We start from the raw sequence: 10,485 nt of genomic DNA, 5'->3' as shown, positions 1-10,485 counted from the left end.
CATTTTTGACTGTCTAGACCTCAGCGACGAAAGAAGGAAAATAATAGAATTGCAACAGCCGTACGAACGTACGAAGAAGAAAAGAAAAAGATAATAAGAAACGTGCTGTTTAAGAAAGAATAGAGAATAGAAAAGAATATATTTATCAGATGTGAAAAAAAAGAGAGAAAAAGATAAAATAATTTGAATAAAGAAGAAAACCAAGGAGGTGCCGCTGGAAAGGCGAATCCCTCCGCCCAACAACTGAACTGAACACAGTTGTAAACAAACTTAAAAACGCCGCTTGATAAAGAAGTTGACAGTATCGATGTCTTTTTGGAGTGACAGATTGTGATATTATTAGATAGTAGTCAATTTCCGTGCCATGATCAAGCAGGTAATATTAATGTGCTCTATTTTACAATCTTGCCTGATATTGTTAAACTATACTAATCTGTTTGTAAGGATCATTCATGTTTAGATTAGCCTCTACCCAAAGACGAGCCGTACTGATAGGTCTATGGTTTCAATATGTTATGAGTGTATAATAGGCTTAAACCGGGAAATTGTTATGATATAGGAAATATTACGGGCAAAAATGTGGAACATGAATGTTTATGACACTGCTATGGGATTTTTACCTGTTTTTGTTTTCCCTACTCTGTTCTAAAATTCTGCCGTATGTGTGTGTGTGTGTGTAGATTGCCTTACCTTATGTAAGACACGGGCTCTTGCCGCTGGGCAGCCCGTAAATCAGTAACAATTAAGCCTACGGTAACCTGTGGGGCACCACTGTGAAAAAGCTGAGTAAACATATCCTTACCTATCAGGGGGCTACGGCTCCTACCTATCAGGGGGCTACGGCTCCTGTGACCTCAGCTTAGGCTACCGTATTTTTAACTTGCACTGTTCTCCCAGACAGACTGAGTGTAAAATTACAAAAGTTTTGACTGAAAACCCCCATTTTAAAAGGAAAAATATCACAAGAACATCACTTAACCCAAGGGTCCCCACCTAACCTATGAGTTGCAGCCTTACCTACTTACTCTCTTAAACTGCTTAGCTTACCCTAAGACAAAGTCTCAACCCCATGTTTGCTTCCCTCCTGAAAAGGTAACACTAAAATCTAAATGATAATATTTCATAAATTGTAAGACTACTTTCATCATATTGTATTTCAGTCTAAGATAAACAACATTTTTTCAATAATTATAAAATTAACAAGTAATAAGGAAGTTTACGCCGGGCCCAATGAACTACACTTACTCCAAATGGTAAATCAATCAATGCAATAAAGGGCTACCAGTAGTTTAAAGGTTTAAAGGCCGCTCATGAATGGCAGAGGCAAGGGACAGTGACATATAAATAGCACCCAAGCCCAATCTCAACCCAAAGTAGGACCAAGGAGTGCCAGGCAATGACTGCAGATGACTCAGCAGATAGACCTATAGACTCCCCCAAACTCCCCATACTTAGCTCACAAGGATGGGGAGGTTGCAGCGACTAAAGGAACTAACGAGTTTGAGCAGGATTCGAATCCCAGTTTGGCAATCTTCAGGCAAGGACGTTACCAACAGGTCACCATAAACCTGCTTTGTATGCTAGGTACAGACTTGGCACGGTAGTCAATACTTTACAATTTTACAGGTCAGAGTTATCCAATCACAAGTTACATTCTATTCTAGTGTAGGCCACTTCAGCATACTTAATTTGAGCATTTTAGGACTGGAACCTACAGTTCCAGGCCATCACTTTCATTCTATGACGAGTACTGTACGTGCCTCCTGTCGTTAGTTTTATCTTTGCCTGCACGTTACGCAGAAGTGCTTTGATATATGAGGAGTAAGGAAATATCTTTTCAGTTTGGGCTAAAGATAAGCATTAGACTTTGATATTTATTGATACTGCCTTTCTTTGGGTCTTTTTTTTTTTTTTTTTTTTTTTTTTTTTTTTTTTTTTTTTAATGTCAGTTGGTCAATATGTTAACCAATATGTTCCAGCTATGACCTCATATAACTTGCCTATCTCCCTATCATATAATTAGGAAAGCCACAATGGGAAATTGTAAGTTTTAATACTTATGGCGATTGTTATTTCAGGAGTTAAGTGATGATTGGTTGAATTTAGAGTCAAATCAATTTTAATTCTGGTGTTGAAGTATAATTAAATTTTAAAACGACCCTTTTTTAAGCGAGTCTCATTATTAATCTAACCAATACGTCATTAATTCTTCTGTGGAGTCGTGTTGGTTGATAGAATTTTGGTGGCAAATGTAAGTCTTAGATATAAGAAGATTAGAATTCAAGACCGAAGACCAGCTCCCACTTCAGCTTTGAGAATGGTCTTCAGACTTCTTTCCACTGAAATTTTAAACTTTGTAGTGCTCCTATCCCTTACTAACTAACTGGCTTTTTCAGATCCACTCATCATCATCATTCTTGCTATTATATGAGTCTTGATTAAAGACACAAGTGTACCAGCATTCGTGCCACACCAAGCAAAGTATGCCCTTCCCCATAAGTTTTAACATCTCAAACTTTTGGTTATTATAGTCTACAACACCTCTTAACCTCTCAAAGTATTTTTTTGTGGGGTAATTTGAAACTCTTCAGTTCACTGGAATTTTTTGTATTAAGTACAATTTATATTTTGGGAATGAAAGGCATCATAAGAAAAGTGTTCACAAACATTAAGTTTGACCTTCTAAATACATTCATTCTTGATACTCTACAGTATTTGAATCCTTGCTGAGGAAAGCCATTCCGCCACAGACATGTATTAGATAAGAGGTAGTCATCCAAAACTATTATATGTTACTTAGCTTTCACATATTAAGCATTGGTTGGTTTTATAGTATTTAAGGATAAAATTTACATTTTCAATATTAAACTTACCCGATAATCATGTAGCTGTCAACTCTGTTGCCCGACAGAATTCTACGGAAGGGATACGCCAGCGATCGCTATACAAGAGGGGGGTGTACTCACAAGCGCCACCTGTGGCCAGGTACTGCAGTACTTCTTGTTGACACCACTTCAATTTTTCCTCTGTCGTGCTTCCGGCAAGACGTTCATGGATACGCTTATAATTTTGGAGTCTTGTTCACGGTTTTTGGTGAAGTATTGCTCTAAGATTTCAGCTTTCGCTATTCAGGAAGTTTTATTATTAGCTTAGCTATCTTTTGGAATTAATTTGATTAATTATGGTGACGAAGAGAGTATGAACTCTCTCTCACCTTTAAATGGCCGACCCTTCCCTTAGACGGAAGTGTTGGTGTCTAAGAGAGTATAGACTCTCTTTCTTAATTTTGCTTAACAAAAGTTATAGATTTATTTTATATCTCTCCGCCTTTTATAGGCCTCTTCGATTAACTTCCTTTTATTTTAAACTTATTAAAATTAATTTTTATATTTGTTTATATTCGACCTTTCCTAATAGTAGGCGGTCTTTTCTTGGTACCGAAGTTAATTAACATTGAGCCCGTCATTTCGGTTTTACCTGTTAACATATTATGCTATTTTAATGTTTTTGAAAGAATTTCTTTGATAGTCTCGTACTGTTTTCAAAGTTGAACTAACGTTTTGTTTTGTCTCTGCAGTTGTTGACGTTCAGAACGTTCAACTTGCGTTCTATCGTTACGATAGAGAGAGAATTTTCACGGTGTCACGTTGCAGTAAGAGTAACCGTGTCTAGCGTTTTGTTCATTCTTTCTTAACTTAATGGTTTTAATTCTAATAAAGGAACTTTTCATTTTAGGCAACCTCAGCAATGGGAGCAGGAATCTTATGCCTTACTTCCTCCGCTTCCGCTTGCGGTTCCACCAGAGAGGCAACAATCTCTTGAGGTACGACAACCTCTTCCATCAATGAGGCAGCCACCTCAGCACTCGCTGCAGCTTAGGCTAGCTCCTCAGGAACCTCAACTCGCGAGACAAGAACTGCGTTCTGCGCAGCCGCTACCTCAACTCTCGCAGCTCACACCTCAGGAACCTTAACTCGTTCCTCAGGAACCTGCTACTGCGCATCCGCAACCCTTACAGCAAGCGCAACTCTTGAGGCAGCAACCTCATGCTATGAGTCAGCCACCTCAACGCATGCATCTGCCACTTTCTCCTCAACTTGAGAAATAACAAATGACAATAATAACACCTCATTACTTTCATAACTTGCATTTGTAATCATATACAAGTATGCCTACACAAACATTATGATAATGGAGGTTATTTGTCTTACTTATATAAAGATATATATGTATTCCTTGCAATATATTTTTAACAATATCGCAAAATATGGCAAAAATATCTTCAAAACAAAAATGAATCATGAGTTATGAATGTAAGGTAAATATTATGTTGATATTAAAACCCCATGCAAGCATGCATGAAGCACTCTAGCACTGGTCATGGAATTTCTGAGAAATGTTAAACGCCATGCAACACGCTCTGCCTACCTTACAGCATGCTCTACATACAGCATGCTCTGCATACAGCATGCTCTGCATACAGCATGCTCTGCATACAACATGCTCTGCATACAGCATGCTCTGCATTCAGCATGCTCTGCATACAACATGCTCTACATACAGCATGCTCTGCATACAGCATGCTCTGCATACAACATGCTCTGCATACAGCATGCTCTGCATTCAGCATGCTCTGCATACAACATGCTCTGCATACAGCATGCTCTGCATACAACATGCTCTACATACAGCATGCTCTGCATACAGCATGCTCTGCATACAACATGCTCTGCATACCTTACCGCATGCTTCTCAGTCATACATCTTTGGTTGTTGCCAACTCACTAGACTGTCAAGCAGTTTCATAACGTTGCCTTCTAGTCTGCTGCTTTTGCACCATTGAAACCCTCACTGAGAGAACTTAACTTTTCTCGGATATGGTCCCTGTAGATGAGAAAGTGCTTTTCTCCCTCCTTCTGATATTCCCTTGAGGACTCTGTCATTTGGAGAGGAGCCTTTAGCTGCGTAGCCTCCTATGGACTTTTATTTAAGCATAACATGCTTCCAGGGAAGGTAATGGTTCCACTTCAGTCACTAACCCCGTCTGTTACCACACCTGCTCCCATAGACCTTGAGCTGTGTTGCAAGACATGCAGTCCAAGCTTAGTCCTTGTTAAAGGATTTTTTGTTTACGGAGTCAGTGTGTCACTGGGAAGACGTTCAACAACCAGCAGAAGTGACTTGTTGTGACGCAGTGCGGCAACCTCAGCAACCCGATAAGGAGTTGTCTGTACGACCCAGACAGTCTAGACAGCTTCGGGTTGTCACTGTACTTCCTCGCTTCCCCATGGTTGACAGTTCACAGACTGTGCAGCAGTACCATGATCTTGTGTCCGGCTCCGTCAGACGACTGGCTTTTAAGAGCTCCCACAAGTCGTCGCTGTCTGGAGATTCTCAGATGGACTATGGATCTGACCAAGGAACTGGGCCTCCTGGTCAATTTTGAGGAGTCTCAGCTCATCCCATCCCAGACCATTGTCTCCCTGGGTATGGATCTTCAGAGTCGAGCTTTTCGGGCTTTTCCGTCGGCCCCAAGGATCTTCCAAGCCCTAGAATGCATCCAGAGCATGCTGAGAAGGAACCGATGCTCAGTCAGGTAGTGGATGAGTCTAACAGGGACACTTTCATCGCTGGCCCTGTTCATCGTGTTAGGGAGAATCCACCTCCCCCCCTTCAGTATCATCTAGCTGCTCACTGGATAAAGGACATGACGCTAGAGACGGTCTCAGTTCCTGTTTCCGAAGAGAGGAGGTCTTCTCTCGCGTGGTGTAAGAACAGCTTTCTTCTCAAGGAAGTCTACCTTTGGCTGTTCAGAAACCCGACCGCCGTCTCCTCTCGGACACATCAGACACGGGCTGGGGTGCGACTTTGGACGGACAGGAATGATCGAGAACATGGAATCAGGAGCAAAGGACACTTCACATCAATTGCAGGAGTTGTTGGCGGTTCTTCTGGCCTTGATAAACTTCAAGTCCCTCCAGCTTAACAAAGTGGTGGAGGTGGACTCTGACAACACCACAGCCCTGGCTTACATCTTCAAGCAGGGAGGGACTCTTTCGTGAAGTTGTTCTAGATCGCAAGGGACCTCCTCATCTGGTCTAAAGATCGAAAGCTCACGCTGGTAACGAGGTTCATTCAGGGCGGTATGAATGTCTTGGCAGATCACCTCAGCCGGAAGGGTCAGGTCATCCCCACAGAGTGGACCCTTCACAAGAATGTTTGCAGCAGACTTTGGGCCCTGTGGGGTCAGCCAACCATAGATCTGTTCGCTACCTCGATAACCTAGAGACTCCTATTGTATTGTTCTCCGATTCCAGACCCAGCAGCAGTTCACGTGGATGCTTTTCTGCTGGATTGGTTCCATCTCGACCTGTATGCATTCCCGCCGTTCAAGATTGTCAACAGGGTACTTCAGAAGTTCTCCTCTCGCAAAGGGACACGGCTGACGTTGGTTGGCTCCGCTCTGGCCCGCGAGAGAATGGTTCTTAGAGGTACTGCAATGGCTGGTCGACATTCCCAGGACTCTTCCTCTAGGAGTGAACCTTCTACGTCTACCTCACGTAAAGAAGGTACACCCGAACCTCCACGCTCTTCGTCTGACTTCCTTCAGACTTTCGAAAGACTCTCAAGAGCTAGGGGCTTTTCGAAGGAGGCAGCCAGAGCGATTGCCAAAGCAAGGAGAACATCCACTCTCAGAATCTATCAGTCTCAAGGGGAAGTCTTCCGTAGCTGGTACAAGACCAATGCAGTTTCCTCAACCAGTACCACTGTAACCCAGATTGCTGACTTCCTGTTATATCTAAGGAAAGTAAGATCCCTTTCAGCTCCTACGATCAAGGGTTACAGAAGTATGTTGGCAGCGGTTTTCCGCCACAGAGGCTTGGATCTTTCCACCAACAAAGATCTACAGGACCTCCCTAGGTCTTTTGAGACCTCAAAGGAACGTCGGTTGTCCACTCCAGGCTGGAATCTAGACGTGGTCCTAAGGTTCCTTATGTCATCAAGATTTGAACCTCTCCAATCAGCCTCTTTTTAGGACCTCACATTAAAAACTCTTTTCCTCGTGTGCTTGACAACAGCTAAAAGAGTAAGTGAGATCCACGCCTTCAGCAGGATCATTGTTTTCACATCTGAAACGGCTACATGTTCCTTGCAGCTCGGTTTTTACTAAACGAGCTTCCTTCACGTCCTTGGCCTAAGTCGTTCGAGATCCCAAGCCTGTCCAACTTGGTGGGGAATGAACTGGAGAGAGTACTTTGCCCAGTTAGAGCTCTTAGGTACTATCTAAAAAGGTCTTAACCTTTACGAGGACAATCAGAAACCTTATGGTGTGCTATCAAGAAACCTTCTTTTCCAAGTTCTAAGAACTCAGTTTCTTACTATTCAGGCTTCTGATTAGGGAAGCACATTCTCATCTGAAGGAAGAAGACCTTGCTTTGCTGAAGGTAAGGACACATGAAGTGGGAGCTGTGGCTACTTCAGTGGCCTTCAAACAGAGCCATTCTCTGCAGAGTGTTATGGATGCAACCTATTGGAGAAGCAAGTCAGTGTTCGCATCATTCTATCTCAAAGATGTCCAGTCTCTTTACGAGTACTGCTACACCCTGGGACCATTCGTAGCAACGAATGCAGTAGTAGGCGAGGGCTCAGCCACTACATTCCCATAATCCCATAACCTTTTAACCTTTCTCTTGAATACTTTTTATGGGTTGTACGGTCGGCTAAGAAGCCTTCCACATTCTTGTTGATTTGGCGGGTGGTCAATTCTTTCTTGAGAAGCGCCGAGGTTAAAGGTTGTGATGAGGTCCTTTAGTATGGGTTGCAGCCCTTGATACTTCAGCACCTTAGAGTTGTTCAGCCTCCTAAGAGGAACGCTGCGCTCAGTAAAGAAGACGAACTTATTTAAGGCAGAGTAATGGCTCAAGTCGACTTCCTTACCAGGTACTTGTAATTTCATTGTTATTTTGAATAACTGATAATATGAAATACGGGATACTTAGCTTCTTGATATACATGTACACTGGTTTTCACCCACCTCCCTGGGTGTGAATCAGCTACATGATTATCGGGTAAGTTTAATATTGAAAAATGTTATTTTCATTAGTAAAATAAATTTTTGAATATACTTACCCGATAATCATGATTTAATTGACCCACCCTTCCTCCCCATAGAACCAGTGGACCGAGGAAAAATTGAAGTGGTGTCAACAAGAAGTACTGCAGTACCTGGCCACAGGTGGCGCTTGTGAGTACACCCCCCTCTTGTATAGCGATCGCTGGCGTATCCCTTCCGTAGAATTCTGTCGGGCAACAGAGTTGACAGCTACATGATTATCGGGTAAGTATATTCAAAAATTTATTTTACTAATGAAAATAACATATTACATCACTCAAAAGAGCATAATATAGGTTGAGAAAGATATGCTCCCAACTAATCCAGTGCACATGCAATATTTGCATAAATGGTGCCAGTCATCATTGAGGTCTTCCTAAAAGATATTGGAAAGGTCATGTGTGAGGTTAAGCAAACTGAAGCTCCTCCCCCATTAACCAATTATTTCTCACATATTTTCTGTGTGCATATAGAAAATGCCATCATTGTGGTCATTTGTCCATTGGAGCTGTTGCATTCGTGTTAGTAGGAGATTAATGTACAGTATCATTTCTTAATCCACAAAAAGTTTTGCATGCATCATTCTCAGGAATGAGTGGACCGAGAGAGATCACAAGCTTAAACCTAACTTAACTCAGAAATACAAGTAAAACTTAACCATAGCTCCTTGTACTTCTGGAGTCATCCTAGAGTGCTGTCTTACCTAATCTGCCTTAGCTAGTAGCTTTCTCCCATAAATGCCCACTTCCGTACATGCCATCAGTAAATTTATAAATGGCTCTGCATATCTTATTCATTGGAGGGTTTTGTTCCCTGACTCATCACGAGTTAAAGAACCCTTGTTTATTCCAACTAGGATGTATTTTGTTGTATTGTTCCAGCGTGTGGGAAAACTAGCCATAAAAGTGCACACAAGGTATAGCAACCCACCTAGTTAGCATGATGGGTGACGGAAGAATAAGTCCAAAAGGAATTTGTCGACCTCGGGGTTTTCCCCTAAGGGAAAGAATTCATGACATTTCTCCGGCGCCTTGTTCCCTCCCTGGGACCTCTACTCGTTCTGTCTTCTTCGAAGGATGAACAAGCAAGAGTGTCGATTGTTATCCCCCTGGATAACCTTCAGTTGAAGAACCAATGTGTTCATTCTATGTGCTCTCATCCATAGGGCCCAGTTTGGTGTTAATTTCTTTTGCAAATGTGTGTGACCAATCACAGAGGGCATTGGTACGAAGGCTGCAACCCGGTTCCCACAGAGGGAGAAGTGATCATGGGAGAGTAATATTGGAAAAAGGCACAATCAGGTCTCTTCCTCCACCAATCGGTTACAGCCAAAAGTTTAGGTCCTTCAAGAATAACTATTCCGCAATTCCCATCACACCTTTAGCAGGCGTTGAGGTAGACTACTGTGTGACCTATATGTCCAATCTGCTCTTTCATTCTCTGTCCTTTCACCCTCAACCTGACCTACCTGGTAGAGGGGTAGCAGAAGATAAAGCAGAAAGGATCGTAGAATTCTGCCTTGGCTCCTATGACCAGCAATGTGCCAGTCAGGATGTTGAGCGTTACCTGCAGTGTTCCAGAACTCTTCCCCTACTGGTAGGGACGGATAAAACTGGAGGGCTTCCGAGAAGGTTTATGGACTCCTACAGCCTATTCTCATTAGTAGGATAGTCAATGGGGAACTGGAAACTGGTCATCAGTCTTCCTGCTTGGTTCCCCAGATGTCATTCAAAATTGCATGGTTATCGGCCTACAGTCTGTCATAAGAATGACGACTGGGCCCTCCCCGTACATGGGAAGATCATGTACCCTCTGATCTATTCTCTCTGTCCTGTAGGAGGCTTTCTCCACTGTCCCCTTTGTAAAAGTAGCTACCAGTTCAAAGCCTGGTGCTTCACACTGGCTACCACTCCCCAAGTGTTCACGCTAGACTCTTCCAATCGGCACTCGCCTGCTGAGTGGTCGGAGAGATTGCCGCTTTCTACCCTCGTACAGAGGAATTACTTCTGCGCCAAGGCAGATTTCTTTCCTCTTGTGTTGATCTGTGAATTGAGATGTATTGGAAAAACTTCTTTAGGACTACTAGACAAACGGGGGAATATTTGGGAATGCTTTAGCATAACAACTATGCGGGCCTCCCATCAAATGGTCATAGTAACATAGTTAACACAATGGTTCTTAAACTGCCTTCCGGATTAACAGGGCGACTTCCTTCAACGATCTGAAAGCTAATTCCACTTGCCTGTCTTTCCAGCAATCGCTCCTATTTAACAACCAGTATTCCTCTTACTGTACATTTGGGTTGGATAGCAACAGGAATACAGGGTGATCTACCCTGGTACTGTAACTGCATGATGAACTTTATTGTGAAG

General features: G+C 42.6%; 1 protein-coding gene across 1 annotated transcript in view; it reads left to right on the top strand.

The window, feature by feature from the left end:
* Positions 1 to 211: 211 nt before the first annotated feature.
* Positions 212 to 10,485, top strand: part of Cdc2rk (cyclin-dependent kinase 10) — an 87,432-nt gene continuing 77,158 nt past the window's right edge. Inside the window, exon 1 of the mRNA XM_068351786.1 lies at positions 212 to 376. Coding sequence (XP_068207887.1) covers positions 365 to 376 — 12 coding nt within the window. The 5' untranslated portion in view covers positions 212 to 364. The remainder of the gene's footprint in view (positions 377 to 10,485) is intronic.

The sequence above is a fragment of the Palaemon carinicauda genome, chromosome 28 (assembly GCF_036898095.1).
Source record: "Palaemon carinicauda isolate YSFRI2023 chromosome 28, ASM3689809v2, whole genome shotgun sequence".
Lineage (NCBI taxonomy): Eukaryota > Metazoa > Arthropoda > Malacostraca > Decapoda > Palaemonidae > Palaemon > Palaemon carinicauda.
This window is presented reverse-complemented; position numbering and strand designations above follow the sequence as displayed.